The sequence below is a fragment of the Rhamphochromis sp. 'chilingali' genome (genome assembly GCF_963969265.1).
Source record: "Rhamphochromis sp. 'chilingali' genome assembly, chromosome: 1".
NCBI lineage: Eukaryota > Metazoa > Chordata > Actinopteri > Cichliformes > Cichlidae > Rhamphochromis > Rhamphochromis sp. 'chilingali'.
In genome coordinates, this window is record NC_137929.1 from 14,861,337 (window position 1) to 14,881,875 (window position 20,539).

At 43.4% G+C, this 20,539-nt stretch overlaps 1 protein-coding gene across 2 annotated transcripts in view; it reads right to left on the bottom strand.

The window, feature by feature from the left end:
- eml3 (EMAP like 3) overlaps positions 1–20,539 on the bottom strand; it is a 32,575-nt gene that overhangs the window by 6,540 nt on the left and 5,496 nt on the right. The window contains exons 2-18 of one of the 2 annotated variants that reach the window (XM_080877943.1): positions 17,356–17,532; positions 17,113–17,227; positions 16,435–16,944; positions 14,611–14,721; positions 14,394–14,422; positions 10,933–10,968; positions 10,402–10,522; positions 10,041–10,190; positions 8,627–8,696; positions 8,332–8,442; positions 7,888–7,983; positions 6,518–6,652; positions 6,129–6,267; positions 2,874–3,025; positions 2,625–2,750; positions 1,003–1,134; positions 820–887 (exon numbers count right to left, since the gene is read on the bottom strand). In XM_080877943.1, the coding sequence (XP_080734069.1) occupies positions 820–887; positions 1,003–1,134; positions 2,625–2,750; positions 2,874–3,025; positions 6,129–6,267; positions 6,518–6,652; positions 7,888–7,983; positions 8,332–8,442; positions 8,627–8,696; positions 10,041–10,190; positions 10,402–10,522; positions 10,933–10,968; positions 14,394–14,422; positions 14,611–14,721; positions 16,435–16,944; positions 17,113–17,227; positions 17,356–17,532 (2,278 nt within the window). The remainder of the gene's footprint in view (positions 1–819; positions 888–1,002; positions 1,135–2,624; positions 2,751–2,873; positions 3,026–6,128; positions 6,268–6,517; positions 6,653–7,887; positions 7,984–8,331; positions 8,443–8,626; positions 8,697–10,040; positions 10,191–10,401; positions 10,523–10,932; positions 10,969–14,393; positions 14,423–14,610; positions 14,722–16,434; positions 16,945–17,112; positions 17,228–17,355; positions 17,533–20,539) is intronic. The other variant, XM_080877944.1, reaches the window with a different exon arrangement.

Below are 20,539 nucleotides of genomic sequence, written 5' to 3' on the forward strand. Positions count from 1 at the left end.
CTGAAGAATGCAGGTGTATTACTGTCAAAATCTACAATCAAGAGATGCTTTTATGATCTGAAATACAGAGTTTACAACAAGGTGCAACCCACTGGTTGAACCTAAGAACACCAAGACCAGAGTAGATTTTCCCAGACAACATCTAAAAGAGTCGACGCAGCTCTGGAACAAAACTGTTTGGACAGATGAATCCAAAATAAAGTTGTGACAGAATAAAAAATCATCCAGGCGAGTAAATCCCAAACGGTTGATTCTGTTCATCTGGATGTTTTCAGTGGGAGAAACGTTTCATCATCATCCAGGTGACTTCTTCAGTCTCAGCTGACTGCAGGTTTCCAATCTTATAAACAGGACATTTGCACAATGACTGAAACCAGCACCACTGAAGGAACAATGGGCTGGGAGGTCAATTGTCATGACCGTTGATCAGTGGCCGTGAGTCCCATTCACAGAGAGTTGGGGAATGGCTGCAATCACAGCATGTAAGATGGTGACAGACGTACCCTTAGAGTTAAAGACAAAGAAACTTGTTTCTTCAACAGTCAATCACCTGATGTAACCCAACAAAACAGGCTTTTTATTTAATGAAGAGCAACAAACGGCAGTAATACTTCTGTTAAACCCCCTAAATTAAAGCTGGAAGTCTGCATTTCAATCACATCTTCACTGTTTTGATTTTAAATCCATTGTGGTGAAAATTCTCCAAAAAGTTTCAATATCTAAAGCTTGTGGGTGTAAGAGTACACTGAAATGTTTGCTGAGTTTATTTGATTTTTCAGCGTTTAGCTCAGATATACAACTGCTGCTGCTTTGACTTACCGTCCTGTACTGAGGCCGACTGACACCACCGATCCATTGGGGCAAAAACCAGCACACAGGCCGTACTCCTGCCAGAGACACAGGAAAGAATTCAGAATTATGGAGTAAACTTCCCTGTAAAAGATCTCGAATAGAAATGAACAAAGCACTCAAAGAATGAAGGTTGGAACTCAGGAATCTCACCTCGAGGGTGATGCACCAGTCCAGCTTGTGTTCCTCGGTGTTCCACAAACACACCTGCCTGTCATGGCCACAGGTGAGGAAGATGTTCTGGGAGGGGTGAGTGGCCAGCCCCCACATCTCATCTACATGGCCCTGTGAAACACACACAGACACACAAAGGAATACAAATGAAAGCAACAAGTGGTGTTGCAGTTTAACAGCATATTTGAGAGTAATTTTAAAATTCCATTATTTATCTAATAATGAATTTTAATCCATTATTAGAGGCCAGAAGAGGACTCGAATAATGGATTAGAGGCCTACTAGGTACAATACTACTAACACAGTAAAACTGTTTCTCAGCATTATTGACGGGTCTTTGCCCTACCTTACAATATAAAGTGCCTTGAGGTAACTGTTGTTGTGATTTGGCGCACTATATTAAAAATACATAAATATAAATGCCCTAAAACATTTAAATGTCTGACCTCTGAGAGCAGTTTCTAGGTACAGACCTGATATCTGATGCACAGCTTCTCATATACACGACAATAGCTGAACGTGCACACACATTAATGCTTGAACATGGTTTCACATATATACACATATATCTTCTGAAAGGACACAGACATGTCTTTAATTTTTTCAGTGTGTTTAAAATTGTGAAACTTCCGTCATCTGAATGCTCGACACGTGTGAGGTGAAGCAGAAGCAGTAACAGATGTTGGGTTAGCTTCAACATTGATCAGCTGTCATACATGCCCTGGCTATGGGGAGAGGTGAGGGCTGGTTAAATGCAGGGAGAAGTAGATGAACCACGATGTCCCAGGAGCCTGACATCAAGAGCCAGAGAGGTAGAAGAGCACCAGCTGCTAGCGTTATGGGCAATTGTGGCCAATGCCCCAAAATAAGCCAATTCAATAACCCAGAAGGCGCTCGTCTCTCCACTTCACCCTTCACATGGAAAGCAGCAGCAAAGGCCTGGGCCAACAGCCACTTCAGCTCAGGGACTGTCATAAAACTGCATTTGCTGCAGTGAAGTGGTGTCTGTGACACCATTACAGAGCTGCAGCAGTTTTCAGTTAACCAGCTTTTCACAACAATTCAGCCCAGGCAGTCAGTAACTGATGCTCATCAGCACTGCTGAGAATACAAACAAAGAAGAAGAAGAGTTATCTGTGCTTCCATCCAAGCAAAGCTGAAGTAAAAAGACATCAAACAATATCAGTTTGATATTAGACACCGCAGCTCCTTGGTTAAAACTAACCAACTAGTAACCAAGGTCGCTTTTCAGAATAAAACGATACTAAAGTGAGATTACATGTGACCCAACACCTGACCAATCTATGTGTCGTATGTCTGCTGCTGTGTTACAGTGCTGCAGACAGGCTGCTCTGCAGGACAAACCTCTAATGACGTCATTTTCCTAACTATTCCGATTGCTTAACTGTGCATCAGGTGATAGTAGCAAATACATCCAGTCTGTGAAAGACTTGGAAGATGCTTATATTAAATGTTTAAGCTGTCTATAAATCATATATCAGACAAAAGTATAAAATGCACGTTTTATCTTTTGGTACTAAAATTCTCAGCAAGCATCTACAGACCTGACAGCACTGATGCCTGTGAGGTCGTTAGCTTACCTGCACTATGGCCACAAAGCCGTCTGAGAAGGTTCCTCTGAGGATGGCATTTCGAGTCGTACCAACTAACAGTTCCTCTTCGTCCATGGCTGCGATAGTGCGGACCGCCCCGAACTTTTCTGGAATCTGAACAAATGCCTTAATGAGTCTCTCCACCAGCTGTGACACACACACACACACACACACACACACACACACACACACACACACACACACACACACACACACACACACACAGCTGTAGTTCACCTCACACTCTCTTTCAGGTGCCAAATCAGCGCTCCAGCGGATTATTTTACGGTCCTTCCCTCCTCCACTGAGCAGGCCTCCGCCCTGTAGAGTGCACAGGGTGAACACGCTGCCTTCGTGTGCTTTGGTCTGTCGCATGATCTGGTAGGTTTCTGTGGGAAGTCACGACACCAAAAATTCACTTAACCTGTAAAATCTGGTGTGAAAAGTGTTTGCCCCCTTCCTGATCTCCCATTTTTTGTATGTTTGTCACACTTAAAAGTTTCAGATCATCAAACACACTTAAATATTAGACAAACGTAACAGAAGTTTCATTGTCGTGATGTTTGGGAGCCATCGTATGAAAAAAATGAGGTTCTTCATAGAGCATGGCAGAGGGAGGTGGTGTTTTATGAAGAGTTTCGTGGACCACGACTGTCCTTCTGTGGTCCTCAGGAGACGCAACGAATACAGGGAGGCAAAGATACTTTGAGAAACCGCATCAAGTTTCAAACCCCCGATCCTGCGGGTTTTTTTCTGACTACGGCACTCGCCTATACAAGGCGAAGCAACAAGAGATGTGGTGACTGCCTGTCACTGTGCTCAAACCTACAGCACCCCAGAACATGAAGTGATCCAGTTGCTGTCCGCTTGGCGCACGGCACGCAGACACCGAGAGAGGGGCTCGTCACGCCGGAGCGGCATCCGCTTCAGGTGTTCAGGAGAGACAGTGACGCCTGAAGATCTGGGATTGTTTTACAAATCTGATATTTGGGTAAGAGTGGCTATATTCTTCTCATGGTTATGGAGAGTAATTAACGTGGTTTCTTCCTTTTCTCTTCATAATAATCATTTTTTACAACTCTGAGTTGAGACGTCAGACAGAAACATGTTAGTGTGGGGACATTTATTGAGGCTCTCCCTCAGCAAGGAGGGGGGATGTGCCCCTGTTGGGACCTGGTCAACACAAGGTCATGCTTCAGAGGTATCGCCACAGATTAACCTGTGATCACACTCCTGTTTTTGTACAATACATATAAGAGATGATCCCTGAAACCGTCTCCACTCTGGAGACTTAATACGGCGCCTTAAACAACCCTCAGTTTATGGTTCTGATGAAAAACATTATGAAGCTAGCCCAAAGCAGAGAAAGCAGAAGAGCAGATAGAGTATACAAAATTAACAAGGACCCAGATGTGGAACTGTTGTGTATAAAGAAGGAATTACAAAAATCATTCCAGAAGTTTTATAAAAACTTGTACACACTCCCAAAAGCCCATTCATGATCAACTGAAGGCTTTTCAGTGAGTTTTTTGGACATCCTGATAATAATGAATTACAGTAGTCCAGCCTGGAAGTAATAAATGCATGAACTAGTTTTTCAGCGTCACTCTGAGACAGGATATTTCTAACTTTAGAGATGTTGCACAAATGGAAGAAAGCAGTCTTACATATTTGTTTAATATGTGCATTGAAGGACATGTCCTGGTCAAAAATGACTCCAAGGTTCCTCACCGCGTTACTGGAGGCCAAGGTAATGCCATCCAGAGTAAGAATCTGCTTAGATACCATATTTCTAAGCTTTTCAGGGCCGAGTACAATAACCTCAGTTTGATCTGAATTAAGAAGCAGAAAGTTAGCGGCCATCCAGGTCTTTATGTCTTTAAGACATTCCTACAGTTTAACTAATTGGTGTGTGTTATCTGGCTTCATGGACAGATAGAGCTGGGTGTCATCTGCATAGCAGTGAAAATGTATGCTATGTCTTCTAATGATGCTGCCTAAGGGAAGCATGTATAATGTAAACAGAATTGGTCCTAGCACTGAACCCTGTGGAACTCCATAATTAACCTCAGTGTGTGAAGAGGACTCTCCATTTACATGCACAAACTGGAGTCTATTAGATAGATATGATACAAACCACTGCAGTGCAGTACCTGTAATACCTACAGCATGTTCTAATCGCTCTAATAGGATATTATGGTCGACAGTATTTATAACTTTTTCCAGACAGAGATCTCAATTCCTTTGTTTTTCATTTGTTCCTGAATGTGGATCGCAGCGTGATGTCTGGATTTTGTTTGGCAGGTCCTATTTAACTGATTTCTTGGTTGTGAACATCTGGAATCAGGCTGATGTGTGGCTAGAGAGACTGAACTTTGCTTTCCAAACATTAAGTTATAAAAGGAGGGGTGCAATCTCTGTTCACACAGGGTCAATTAGGTTTTTTTCTACCTGATAAAAACAGCTTCATTTATAAACTCCACTTTGTGTTGACTTGTGTTATCTTTGCCTAATATTTACATTCGTTTGATTATCTGAAACATTTAAGTGGCACAATCATACAAAAATATAGGAAATCAGGAAGGAGGCACTTTTCACACCACTATACTTTATCATTTAAATCTCTGAGTTCTTAAAGCTTCTGATTAGCTAACAAATCATTTCAGTCACACGATTCCAGATGTAAGCCAACATCTCAACTTGTCACCCCTTACTCGCCAAAACTAGGAACAATTTCCAAACACCATATTTACATGTTCAAACAAAACTCCAACTATCGCCTAATCTTTAAACCCTTTTTATTTCAGAGATTTAGTATAAGGGGTTTTTCTTCAGCACCAAGTGTTCCAGTCTGGTTTCAAAGCATTTCACAGAACAGAATCTTTAGGGAGTTTTAAATAATATTTTATTATCTACTGACTCTGGGGATTCTATTATTTTAATGCTTTTTGATCTTACAGCAGCCTTTGACACAGTCGACCAAAGTATTCTTATTTGTCACCCCGAGCACTGTGTGGGGATGAGAGGCGCGGCGCTTCAGATCACACGTGTCCGAGGATATTTTCAGTTTTCAGGCCCCTCTTCTGTGGAACCAGCTTCCAGTTTGGATTCAGCAGACAGACACTATCTCTACTTTCAAGATTAGGCTTCAAACTTTCCTTTTCGCTGAAGCATATAGACCCTACGTTTGATGTGCAGCACTTTGGTGAACTTTGTAGTTTTAAATGTGCAGTATAAATAAAAGCTTCACCTGTGACTAATTTGGCTTGGGAGACCAAACCAATTATCCCTGACAATACAGCTCCTGGAGTCACTCGGGTGTGTAAAACCGCCCACTGGATCATCACTTCTTCATCTTTCTGCCAAGTTTCTATTTATTTTATTTGAAATCTCGTTTGTTGCCAGCACATGTGAGAGCGACGTGTCTCCACAGAGATGATATTTATACTGACATTTTATTCTCTAGGCTTTGAACTGACACACAGCACCAACCTTTGGCTCCTTTCCCGAGAGTTTTGATATCTGCAGCAGATTTTCCCCAAGTCATGATGTTCCCCTCAGAGTCTCCGGTGAGAACATCTCCAGTCAGGCTGAACACAAAGCACTGGATGAACTTGGGCTTCTTGTATTTCTGAAAATAATAAACAATTATTTGATCTTTTATATTAACTGTGCTAATAACTGATCGTTTACATGTTTCCATCCATTTTTTTGAGATGTTGAATTTTCAGTTCTCTTTGCTGAGCTTCTTCCTCTTTTGGCCTCTACAGAAAGATGCTGCTAACTCCATTTTCCACTGCTTCCTTGCACTAGCGCACGTTAAGTGAGTTTAAAAAGACAGAAATGTCAGTCAGGTCGAACACGACTGAAGTTAATCTTACTCCAAAGATGCCTTGCTTTTTCGTGAGCTGTCCTCCACTCAGCGTCCAAAAGTAGACGTGGGATTTTCCACAGGTGATGATGTTGGTGCTGTCCCGAGGGTTAAACTCTACAGCAAACACGGCCTCGTTGGTAGTCTGAACACACAACAGCATCAGAAGGGTTAGTGCTGTTACATCAGTCGTACTTCAGCTCCACTCAAAGTAATTTAAGGCTCTTGAATCAGATACATAAACAACAACTTTGGGCTGTGAAAGAAAAGAAAGATTTATTTTGCTTGAATCTTTTTTCTCTTAATCTTGAAAGTGAGCAGGTGACCAGCGCGACACACTTGAAGTCCCATTAACAAATGCTCATGAGCTGCTACTGGAGCCCTGCTGTCAGACTGATGGACGTGGAACAACAAGCTGGCAGTCCTCTACTTTCCCAAGATGCTTTGTTGCCCAGTCCGTGAACAGCAGATAAGTGAGAAGTTCTGAATCAACTCAGGATCCAGCTCAGAGCTATACTGTAGCACTGTAAACACTGGTAATGTCGCCAGCAAAATGTTGCACGTTGTTGTGAAACTGTCACACGGTTGTGTGGTACTGCCTTCACTTGTGTTTCATGCATAGAGCAAACTACCACATTAAGTATTTTAAAGAATATAAACAGAGTTTTGCATTTTGGGCCACATAAACCGACTTTCTGACCACTTGTGAATCCTATGTTGACACGGTGTTTTCAGCCCATGCATGCAGCCTGCTACGTGCCACAGAAGATCCTGGGAGCTCTTAAACGAGCCCATTCAATTCTTCTCCTGAGGTGACAAACAAGTTCAAACACCATCCTATGCAGTATTTGCACTGAGCCCACGTATGAAACATTTACACTGCTGCCATGACAGACGTGCTGAAACTGGTCCCGGGGAAGATGAGGCATTTTGGGATTAAAGCCCATAACAGCAGAGGGGAGACGTGGCTGCCAACGCCCCGCCCCCCACAATCTCCAGAGAAAAAGGACCTACAGTACCCGAGTACCTGTCACTGCGTTACAGGATGAAGCGCTGATGATTTCAAGAGACACTTTCATGCCATCAAACACATATTTATAAATATTACACAAAGATAACTGTAAGAGAACAAAATCTGTCTACACCTACATAAATAATTGCCCCCTTCACTTAATAACTACAATCAAGTGTTTGCAACAACTGCCAGTGAGTCTTTTCATCAATTTGTCTTTAATGTACGACACTCAAACGAAATAACCTGCTGTTATTCTAACATCTGAGTGCCGTCAAAGATTAACATCAGTATGTCTACTGAATAGATTCGGTGGTTAAAGCAATAACAAACTCATTAGGACCTGACGTTGACCGTCTTCCCGTTACCTTGATCTCTGCATGCTTGGTGCCCTTCGTGCAATCCCACAGTGACAGCATGTGGTCATTAGAGTCATCAATGACACACAGAAATGATCCAGCGTCCTAAAACACACCACCAGAAAAAAGAAAGCAGAATTACATAATGTCTTTACGTCAGTTTTATTTACACAGCAACAAATAACAACAGTCGCCTCAAGGTGCTTTATACTGTAAAGTAGAACCTACAAAAATGCATACAGAGAAAAACCCAACAATCATATGACCCCCTGTGAGCAGCACTTTGGCGACAGTGGGAAGGAAAAACTCCCTTTTAACAGGAAGAAACCTCTGACAGACCCAGGCTCAGGGAGGGGCGGGGCCAAAATCATGCTGAATCTAAGGCAAATAAATCTACTTGCTCTTGTTAAAGTGAATGGAAACACATGAAGTTCCAGGATGCAATCAACTCACAGCAAATGAAAATGCCACTGATCCCACTCCCCTCTGGAAGGTCCCCGGTCCGATCTGCTGCAGGGTGACCAGCGTGGTGGAGTCCCAAATATAAACACACAGCTGCAGAGGCTGCCGCAGACACAGAAACATCACTTACTCGTTTGTTGCCACTCGCTGCAAAGTTAACCAAGCTGTACTGAATGTTTCCGCACATCTCAATTCCTGATATCATTTAAAAGTTCGATCATCTTTTAACTTGTGACGCTCAAACTATGGATGCAAGCTGTGTTATTTTAAGGGCAGCAATAGTCACCTTGCCATCTTTATCCACCCCTGCTGTCTGGCCAGATGCCACTCGCACTTTGTCAGGATGGAGTGTGAGACTGCAGAGAAAGACATTTTCTGTGTAAAGCTTTTGCAAGTTTGCTGCACAGAAACATGAGGGTGGTGGGTTGCATCCATCATGGCAAAATGACAAACATGTGCTTACGGTCAAATAAACAGTGCCGTCTGTGTTTGGTCACAGAGGTTTATTTGGCTGCAGCACGATGAGAATGACTCAAAGGTTAAATGCTGTCTTTTTGGCACAAATAGCATCCAGTGAACAACTTTAGCCTGTCTATACTCTGTTTTTGAAGAGAAGCTCTCCTGATATTTAGACTGTAGTATTGATATTTTAACCTTGTCAAGAAACAGACATTTGCAGCTGTGTAGAGTTGTAATGGTAAATAGCTGATACAATCTTCAAATATGATGCATGGATGCACAATTTGAACATGGACTTTGTGGCAAAAGACAAATGAAACATTTTTGTCACATGGACCTACATGATACTCGCAGACTCTTCAGCTACTGTTTCTGCCAGCTGGTCTCTGCTTCACATGCTACCATACTTGTTTCCCATTTTAACTTGGCTCTTAAAAGAAATCTCAAAATCACATATTTTGGTGCAGTGGTGCAGTGCCATGCAGTAGCACGCCAGCACGCTTATCCCCTCCAAAATCTGCAGTGCAAATACTTTGACTCAAGTGATAATCCAAGGAATGGAGTTGAGTTCAGAAGCAGGTTAAAGCAGACAGTAGCTTCCCTCTTGTTCCCGATACACACAAGTGTTTTTCTGTTACCAGGTCACACAGACCTCTGTCCACAAATATCTGCAATCAGTCTAGTCTCACACTAATCAAAACAGTTCCTTCCTTGCACCGCTTTCGATAGATACTGACCACCGTAGACCAGGAGTACTTCATAAAAGCTGAGCTCAGTTTCACTAGTTGCACCCAGGCTGATAACAACAGACCTGCTGAATTAAGAAACCATCTGTCTAACAGAGTGAAACAGGTCTTAAAAATCTATTTTTGTTAACACTGTTTATTTTACTTCTTTTAAAGGTGAAAGAATGAGATCACGGATGCAAACAGCTGGATTTAGCTTCCTCCGGGCCTCTCCGTTACCACAGGGCAAAGAATTCAGTCATTAGAGAGAAGCTCAGACTAGAGCTGCTGAATAGGTTTTTAATTAGTTAAATACTCATTTAAAAACTACATTTTGGACTTACTTTGACTAATAGTAAAATTTCTTTCCCATTTTAAGATATTTAAGCGTGACAAATATACAAAACACAGAAATCAGGAAGGGGGCAAATACTTTATGTAGCTAATCAGTCAGCTGAACTGCCAAGTTCGATTTCAACATGTGGATGATTTATTCATTAGCTTCATTCCACTAACCAGCGGACGCAGTCTGTGTGTTTACGATAGTGCCGTTGTGTGCGGTTGTTGATGTGATAAAGCACAATCACACAGGCAATGAAGTACACTGCCTCGCCCGTCGGGAGGAAATACAGATTAGCTCGACCGTCCCGTCCACGGTAACCATAGCTAGCAGAACAGCGTTAAGGTAACAGCAAGATACAAGAAAGAAACAAATCACACACAAAACTGTGTTGCTGAACCTTGCTTTAGTTCGAGCAGGCCAGCTATAACCATTGCACCCAGACCAGTATAGACCATACGAGGCATTAGTCCTGGTAAAACCAGCAGCGTCTGAATGTAACAACCCTCGCAAATACGTGGCATTGTGGAAGGATACACCCAGTCCAGCTCCAGTCTCTCAGAGGGAGGTTCCATCTTCAGCTCGTCGTAGTTCTGGATGTTGGAGGGGATGTACATGGTAATGGGTCGGCCTCGGATAAACATTTTGATTGACTGTCCTGAAAAACAAACAATGGGTTTGTGTCACAGATTCATCACCAAACTGTTCTTAATCACAGAAAACTCACGTGGGACCCGTAGTGGGCTCGCCCATAAAGAAATGTGATGTTTGCACAACCAAGTGGGGCCTGTGTGAGATATCTGTGGGCTTCCTCTGTCTACACAGCCCTGCAGAGAAAATTCACCCAAAAGTCGTCAACGGTCTGCTTCCTCAAGTGAGCGAGAGTGAGTCACAGTTCCAAACTTCTTGGGTTACTTTTTTAGAATAATTTGTTTTTTAAAAATCTAGCTCTCAGTTGCCAACTGGCAGCAGCAGCAAGAATGGGAGTGAGACACTCCTGGAAAAGCAGCCTGTCCACCTCCCCATGAAAGACGATGAAGACATAAAGCTGCATAAGAGCAGGTTTACCTTGGCTGTAGGTTCCTCTTCTGGAGCCAGGGGATCCTGTGTGTAAATGAGAAAAAATAAAGGTTAGCCAGACGAACAAATAGATCCCCTGTGCATTAAATCACAGCTGACCTACAGCTTTATAGCCTACTATAGCTTTAGACATTTCAGAGGGTTAAATCTTCCGTTAACATCAGTTACACCCACAAACTTTAGAATCCACGCCGAATCATGTTTTCTTGGCCGGTTTCTATGGGACTCAAAGTAAAGTAAAACATTAAGGATGAGCTTAACGACATGTGAATGTTGAGACCGACTAACTTTCTGTCTGACTGACCAGAAAACGCTAGAACAGTTTGGAGTGCCGGCAGCTATACAACAGTTCCTGTGTAAGTGCATGACGGTGGAGCCACAGTTTTGTTTGGTAACATCACACTGTAGCAAGGTTTTTATTGAAAATATCTACAGCTTTCATCTTCTCTAAAATAAATCCAGTTTCCTTGGCTGTGTGGGGCTTGGTTGCGGTCATTGTCTTGCTGAAATGACCACCCTGGTCTCATCTTCATCATCCTGGTAGCTGGCAGCAGCTTGGTTTTCTTTTTAAATCAAGAATGTCTCTGTACATTTTTCCATTGATCCTTCCTTCAATGAAGCGTGCCAGTGTTGTATGCTGATAAACAGACCCACACCATGATGTTCCCGCCTCCAAACTTTACTGTTGGTATGGTGATTCTGGAGTCATCTCACTGCAGTCGTCTTCCTCTGCTTGCCCAAAACTACTATGTCCAGTTCCACATAATCTTAGCTCAGTAATTCTCGGATCCCATTTTGACCTCGGGAATTCCAGGCCATACTCGGCATGAAATACATTCCTGTATTCTTGTATAATACTATGGCGTTCCAGTATGCGCTGCCTGCTCGCATCTTACACCCTGCTGTTAGGTGCTGGATTGTCTCATCTTTGCACAGCCTGCACCCGGGGTCTTACCTGCTGTGACAGACCCCAGCCTCTATGGATCCTGTGCTCGGAGCTTGTTCCTGTGCTGCCATGATTAGTGCCTCTGTGCTGTCTTTCAGTCCAGCTTTGTCCAGCCACTGGCAGGCTTCTCAGTAACAGACACTTTTTCTATCTGCAATGTAATTTCTGATTTTCTTTCTCAGATTTCTGCTGCCAGTTGTATTCACCAAACACAGCATCCGTTGTGTTCCTGATGTGCGGATCTTTCCATCAGTTTCATCCTGGATAATGGTTTTCACATTCAGTAGTCCTCAACCTCCAACCTTGTGCTTAGTGTACAGTCTCATGATGCTGGACTGAAACTCTACATGCACTGTAAGGAATTTCCTCATCTTTATTATCCAATCAGAGTATCCGATGACAGGCAGGGCGTAGGCATTTATTGCCTAAATCTTGTTCTTCCAATTCAGTTGAGGACTTGGGTTACTCTGTATGTATTTGGTGGATGCGGCTTTCCTAGCGGCCTCTTCATGGTTCCCACTTGCCCGTGGGATTCACAGGTACTTGAGGCTGTCCTTGATGTTTACACCGTTTCCTTCTGGTAGTGTAATCGCCTCAGTTCTCACTACCTTCCCTCGCTTTCTTACCATCCAGCTACACTTCTCCAGTTTGCATGAGATTCCACTGCTGTAGAATAAAGTGCTGTGGATCAGTGAGCCGATGTCTTGCTCACTCATGGCATTCATGTAGAGGAAGTGGATAATGTCATAGTCGGTATCTGAAACCAGTCTTGTTAATGACCTCACTGAGGCGGTTCAGACCTGTGCAGAACAACAGTGGGACACAGCATCTCCTTGACGATTCCTTCCCTTGATGGGGACTCAGGCTTAAAGTTGGCCTCTAGTATTTTTCGCCATATTCCCATCAAATTTTAGATGAAAGCACGTGTTGATCTTGTGGAGTTCTAGTTATTCCAGGATCCATGTGTAAGGTATAGTATGCACAACTAGCCGTCGCTGTTGTCAGTAGTGAGTAATATAAGTTCTAGTCATTTAACCTAACTGTTAAAATTTTAATTGTTGCCCAGTGCCGGTAAATTATCGTGTCATAGATGTTATGCACCCATCTGCCACCAGATGGAGCATTGTTGGTGAGAAATGGCATCAATTTGTTAATGTAAACCTTTTCGTTAAAAAAGGGTCGATGTGCGCGATAGAAAAAAAACAAAAATAAAAAACACCAATGAGGCAGAGGCTCTGCGGAAGCGATGCCACACTATTTGGAGACAGTTTTTTATGTCATCTCACTGATTGGATTACTTTATCTTGATTTCTTAACATAAAAGTCATTGTTTTATGTTTTATGTTGGACGGCACAAAAGTGACCCGCTTTGAATTTTAGTTTAGGTCCCCTTGTTTACTCCTGAGTTATTGGTTCTAGTTAGCTAACGTAACCTTGACTGCAACCAACCAACCAAACAAGCCGATGACATCATATCCTGTACTGGCACAAGAAGACACCTGGCATGTATTGAAAAAAATTGAAATTGTAATATAAAAGCCATAAAGGGTAATAGAACTATAAAATGATAAACCCAAAAACAAACAAACTCTGACGGATATAGTGCTGTGGAAATGATCCTGAGAGTTTGAGAAAGCCCTACTCGAGACAGAACAAAGCACAACGTTTTTCATATCATCTAAAGCAGGAGTGTCCAACTCCAGGCCTGGAGGGCCGGTGTCCTGCAGGTTTTAGATGTGTCCTTGATCCAGCACAGTTGATTTAAACGGTAAATGACCTCCTCAACATATCTTGAAGTTCTCCAGAGGCCTGGTAATGAACTAATCATGTGATTCAGATGTGTTGACTCAGGGTGAGGTCTAAAACCTGCAGGACAGCGGCCCTCGAGGCCTGGAGTTGGACACCCTGATCTAAAGTCTCAAATTTATGAAATGCATTCTTGCATTTGACTACGTCAAGAACTGTCAGAGTTTTATATTAACAAGTATGTGATGTGGTCCAAGTAAATTACACAGGTTTAAAAGTGGTCCATCCTTCAAAAGCCCCCCCTCCCCCAACGCAGCTATTCATGTAAGGGGCTATAATAGATATAAACTAGTGGCTGAGCCTGATTGGTGAAGGGAATGAAGCCTAAACCACCAGAACCAGACTGAAGGCCAATGCTCATAAAAGCTATGCAAAACAAAAGTGTGGTTGGTTGGGAAATCCACTCATTTTTACACAAATGACTACATGTGTGAACCAACGGGGTTTCTGTGTCACAAGTACAGAAGCACAGCACAGCTCAGGCCTGCCAACACTGGAGCCAGGCCAGACCATCATGTTGGAAAAGTACCTAAATTAAACACAACAACATGCAACGATGATCGTAGAAGCTGTTTTTGAATTCAGCAAAGTGCGTTTCAGTGAAACGGTGGTGGGCTGACTCCTGATTGAACCCTGGGGCCTGTATGGAGTTTGGCTCAGAGGCCTCTGTTGATGAAGATGCTGTCAATGACCTCACCTGCACTGGCGATAAGCTCTTTAGCTCGGCTGCGGAGAGAAAAATCAAGACATTAGAAGCCACTTCACAGACTGTTGCTTCACAATCGCATTATGTGTATTTATGAGTGTTTCACAGGGTGACTTCCAACAAGTGTCCCTTTAATGCGAGGCTGCTGCAGCCGTGGGACAAAGCGAGCGGTGTGGTGACATCTGTGAGTGATGGCAGGATGGCTCACTTCTCCAGGCTTGGGGAGCGGGCGAGGAGGTTTGCTGAAGATGCTGCCTTCTTGTCTAGACGTTTCCTCTGCCTTTCAGGGTTCCCTAGTTTCTCGCTGTTTCTACGAACCCTAAAGCGTCACAGAAACACCGAGTCAGCTTTAACAGACTCAAGACAGTTTAATGCACCTATCCCTCTGCATGCGAAGCACCCACAAATCCCCGCTGCACCTACATTCTCCATCAAAGGATAAATAACTTTTGCCAAGCCCCGCCTACTACACCTGTCACTGTGCCAATTGTGTGAAAGACCTCCTTATAGGTGTAAAAACAGTGCTACTGAAAATTTATGCTAACTTCAGAGACAAACGTGCTTTTTGCCACTGATCTGCAAATTATTTGAACTCTGATTCTGGACATTCTGGAAACAATCAGTCAGAACTAGTAGAAGCTCTGTAGCTTCACAAAAACAATATTTGTGTGTGGATTTAAAATTTTTTAAACCTACAAGGAACAATTTGTTGCCTAAACAGACACTTTGAAAACAGGTCGGCTTGTGTTTGCTTTGAGCTCTACAACACAAACACATCATAAAATACAAACTGAAAGTATCCAGTGTTACGTTTAAATAGTTTTGTAAGCACAATAGTAACATTTAATATTGAGATTAAAACACACACACACACACACACACACACAATGTTAAGGCCATGCAAACAATCACACAAGAGGAAGAAGCTGACCTGATGAAACAGTTTGACTAATTTATTCGATTAGATGAAATTTATTTGTAGTAATGTCATCTGAGTTTGAAATCTCAGCAACATACCAAATTTCTCAAAATGTAACCAGAAACAAAATCATTTAAAATTTGAAATTTGAAAATATAATTACTCTTTATACTGTATTCTAAAGGTTTAATGCCGTTTGGACAGCTTGCAGGGGATTGCAATGGTGAAAATAGCTTCTGAGTTCATATTGAAAGTCTTAATGTGTCTAAAGCAGTGAATACTAATTTGTGCTAGTTTGATCCTGGAGGCCCACATGAGCTTTTGTCAGAGGCAAAAGTCAAACTGATGTTCTGGGAAACCCTTTCAAAGGAATAACAAGGAGGGAGGGCAAAACACAGAGCACATGCACAAGTAAACAAAGTAAACCAAAGCAGTAAACAAAAGCAGAGCCCTGCCCTGTGGTCCCCACCTATTAGTAAGGTAGTCCTTTATGGAAGACATGCTTTGCTGTAAGAGAATATGTTTTAATCACAAAGATATTAGGAGCGATTACAAGCTTAATTATAGTGAAACATTGTTGAAACAGTTTGGGCAAATCTGCAAAACCCAGTTGAAAAAAACAGATCCTTACTGGCGCCGTGTCACATACAGAATCATGACACTGAGTCATTTTGAGGCGCTCTGCAGCTACGCAGCAGGAGTATACACCGTGCAGCTTGCAGACATGCCTTTTGTTTACTTCTCATTCTATTTTCCAGTGGATTCAAATCTCTGGGTGCTTTGAAGCTTAATATGGATATATGAGTTAGACTTTAGCTTTGTGTTTCTCCAGTTCAAACACACTGAAAAGAAAGCACGTGTGGACTTTAGTGACCGAGACAGCAGAACAGGACACCCGGGTGGTGACATATTCTAACGCAGCATGACACACCCTGCAAACCTGAGGATGTCTGGTTCATAAAGCGGGCTGCAGCACAACTGGGGTTTGCAGAGCCAGAATCTGGAAAGTCAGTGTTAGTGTTGATTCGTTCTTAAAAGTCATGCAATCAATCAACGATTAAGGAAAGATGATTGAGGTTGTAAAGAACGCGGCAATGAGGCAGGACCACGCACAGAGCCTTCTCTCTTTCGTGGATGGGAGACAGCGGTCCAGAGCGGCAGCTGAGGTTCTGGTCTGAAGATTTGAATGAGGCCGAGGCTGAGCCTGGATCCTCCGGAGAGCAGCTGCCATCCAGGAGGTCCTCCCTCTGGAGGCCTCTGATGGTGGTGGGCTGAATGGGCTCTTCAACTGATGATGCCCATGTTAGGTCCTTTTCCTGCTCCCCTCTTCCTCCTCCTTCATCTTCTTCTGGCTCCTCATCCTCCTCTTCCATACCAGGGACACGGTGGAGTTTGGCCCGGTTTCCCTCAGATACAGAAGGACCTTCCACGAGTGCATCTTCCAATTGCAGGCTCTGGACTCGTCCGTGGAGAGGGACCCTGTCCTGGGCCGAGTCCTGGCCTGACGGGGTCGACTCTGTCTGGGTCGACTTGTCCACTGTTGCTGGAACGGTTTGGATGTCCGTGGATGCCGAGCTTCCTCTTTGGCTGTTTGCATTGGTCACAGTGGTGTCTGACAGTTGGCTGGAGAGTTCAAAGGTTGAGAACAACACAAAGCAGTCATACAGGCAGTTCACACAGACATATGAGCACAACGACAGTTTGAATAGACAAGCGTGTTGTCTAATACAACACAACGACCCCTCGTCGTTCGTCCTGAGCGTTTAAGCCCTTGGCTGGAAGGTGTAGTACCTCGTAGCAGGGTGCCGGATCCCATCGCTGGCTGAGCTGGAGGACAACTTTCTGCTGCTGCTGGAACAATCTGAGCAGCATGCTTGGCTTAGCAGCCGTGCAGCACTCGGGTTCACTGAGTAGATCAAAGTGGATTATTAGTTTCTTCTGCGTGTGCAGCTGCACTCTGCAAGTCTAATCACTTTTATATGAACGGAGACGGACGAGCCACACTAGTTTCAGTTTTCAGTTAACATCACCCACCTGCTATGACCTGCTGCTTCAGTAACTGTAGGACCTGATCGTGGATGCGGAGCCTGCGCAGGGCGTCAGCCAGAGAGGATTTCAGGAGTGTGATCTCGTCCTCCTGTGCCTGCAGACGCACCTCCATCATGGATGCCCGGTCTGGAAATTCAGCACTGCTGTCAGCAGACACATCATCTACAAAGGAAGCAGCAGGACGAGGGTTAGAGAAGAGCTGCACTACCAAATAATCTCAGCCTGTCGCTTGTTCTTCCATGGCTTCAACATCAGGTAACACTTAGCGCTACAATGTAGTTATTTTCTTTACAACAGGTTTATCTCATCAGAGGTGGGGCTTTGCACCAATCTGGACCCACGTCTGAATCCAGGAATCTTTGGAAAAATTCGTTATGATTGTGAGACAGAGCAGAATGTAACATTTAGTATCACATGTTCCTGAATGTCAAAAGAAATAAAAGCTCTTTGCCTGCAGAGCCTGTTGCTGCGATGCTGGGATTGAGCCCATGTGACACTCAAGTTTAGCATATTCTTCAGAAATGCTTTTCTCAGTTTATGCTCTCAGCCGATAGTCTGCCTTTACTTTTAGGTGAGAGACTCCGGTGACAGGCTTTCTACATACTTTCCACCGTTAACATCTTTCACTCTCAGATGAACACACCGGGAGTAATTCAGGGTTCAGGATACTGCTCGAGGATAATCTGGCATACAAACTGGAGCTGTCAGGGATCCAACCACCTGCCTTCCTTTTGGCAACTTATCTTTGTGAAGATTACAACATCGCTGTGAGGACATTTTTCTGGTACTGCTGTCTGAAGGTAAAGATGTGGTTTTAAGGTTTCGGTGGTTGGGTTTAAAGGCCTGTGAATGTGCAATGGCAAGCATAGCTTGTCCAGTGAAATTAAAAAATAGACATCAGTTAAACCTCTCATAAAACATCTCTCATCACAGGAAGCATCCTGTCATAAATAGGAGGTCCTCCCTCTCTAATAAGAGGCAAACTCTTTCTGGACAATGTTTTTAAAGTATTGTGAAGTGATTTTAGCAGAGGGTAGCAGTCAAGCTCTAAACTATGAACGTGGCTACGAAGAGTAGAAGAGTCACAGCTGACATAGAAAAATGCTCGCTCTCAGTAGGCTGCACAGCACTGAGGCTTTTCTCTTTTCACTGTATGAGAAAGCTGAGATGTAAAAATATAGCCTGATCGCTCCAGAGGTTTCAGTAAGTAACATGTGTTTATACAGCACTTTTCACAGACAACAAATCACAATGCAGTTCTAAATAAATCAACCCTGGTCTAAATACAAGCTTTTTGAAATAAAAAGGTCTTTAGCTGCTTTTTGAAGGGCTTCACTGAGTCCAGACACCGTAAAATAGTAAGTGGACTGGTTCTTATATAACGCTTTTCTACTCTTCTGACCACTCAAAGCGCTTCACCCATTTCGTTTGCTGTCACTCTTACTCAGTCTCGACCACGCTCGGGGGCGTCTCCCATTTTGACCTCAGGACTTCCAGGCCATACTCGGCACAGAGGATGCCGGCCCCTTGGTTATAGCGTTCCATGCATGCCCTGCCTGCTAGCATCTGCAGGTCTAGATTAAACTAACTAGTCTAGTTTTTAGATTCAGCGGATGTAGATTAAAAGCAAGCGCTCGGTCACAGCAGAGCGCCGGTGCCACTCTGAATGATGAATTTCAGCTCTGCGTGACCGCCGGTCTGATGAAATGTTGTATTTCAAAACAAGAAGGTGCTGGGTTCAAATCAATGAGCCCGATGGGTCCTTTCTTTTCTTTCTGGGTGGCTCCCACCGTCCAAAGACAAGCATGAAACCAACCTTAAACCAGTCTGTACAAACAAATTCTTCACCGCTGAAAAATCGAAAGCACACACGGTGTTTTTATACCAGTGCTTCCTTAAAGCGATTGCAAATGAGACACTAGTGCTGCCTATAATGCTAGACATGTCGATCCTATCTGGGGGGAAATTGCTAGTTGGATTTCTGGTGAGACCATGACTTGCAGTTTGGTGGTGCCACACCCACTGTGGCTTCTTCCCAGGATCTGTTTTTGGCAGTGGGATCCTGTACTCAGTAGGCTGGTTTTATAGATGGGGTGTTTTATTGAGTGGTTTTACTGGTTGCGGAAGTAAAGTGTGGAGGTTAAAAGAATTTCTGAAAAGCTAAACTAAACAAAACTAAAAGTGAAAACATTCTAAACTCTTTAAACTTTGTGCTATTTCTGTGCATGTTTGGACGGCCACAGAGTGTGACAGCCATTAATATACAGTCTCTATATATGACTCACCATCCACAGTCGTTTCACTGTCTGCCATCTTTTTTTTGTTATAAATGTAAGAAGTTATAGGCAGATTTTTGATGTCATTACTACAGATTTAAATTATTGGTGAGAGCACATGAGACCACACGTCCGTGTGAGAGGCAAACATCAGCACTGCTTTACTCAAAGCAAAGCCCCCAAAACAAAACACGACAATCGAAGGGACAATCGTGATCTGAACCAGTCAGGAGGCTGGACTGACAGGATAAAACAGAATAATCAGTGCTCCTATTGGTCATCACAGAAAATCTCACAACGTACAGAAAACAGATACAAGCCTTGCTACTGTAGAGGTCTCACCACAACATAATTACACATCTGCATAAATGATTGTACTCCACTTCCACTCTGGTTTTCTTCTTTTCATTTTTCCCATGGAAGCCAAGACGGGATGACTCATAGCTGTTTGGCAGCAGCTCAGGGGAAGCTGGAATTTGATCCACATTAGATTCGTGTAGCTATACTGGAATTCTGGTTACTATTCACAGTCCGTCTGTCGTAGCGTGGAAGTGCAAAAGCAGGTTATGTCACCACTTTTGGAATTTCTTCTCTGCGTGGACTTCTCAGTTTCTGAGTTATGGCTGGAGATGTCCACTGAGTAATCTGAATGTGCGTTATGTGAACAAAAACGTTTTTCCACATGCCACACATTTCAGGGCTGAATATCATTATTATATCAAGGTGAGGATATTTGCTGACATCTCGTTACTGCTCAACATGTGCCAGCAGACAGAACGACTGACAGGAAATGACACGGCAATGCTGGACAAAAGCCTTTTTCACGTGTCTCTTCATACACGTCACAGGGTTTCCCAACATGGGAACGTTTGGGAACAGAGCCCAGTGACACA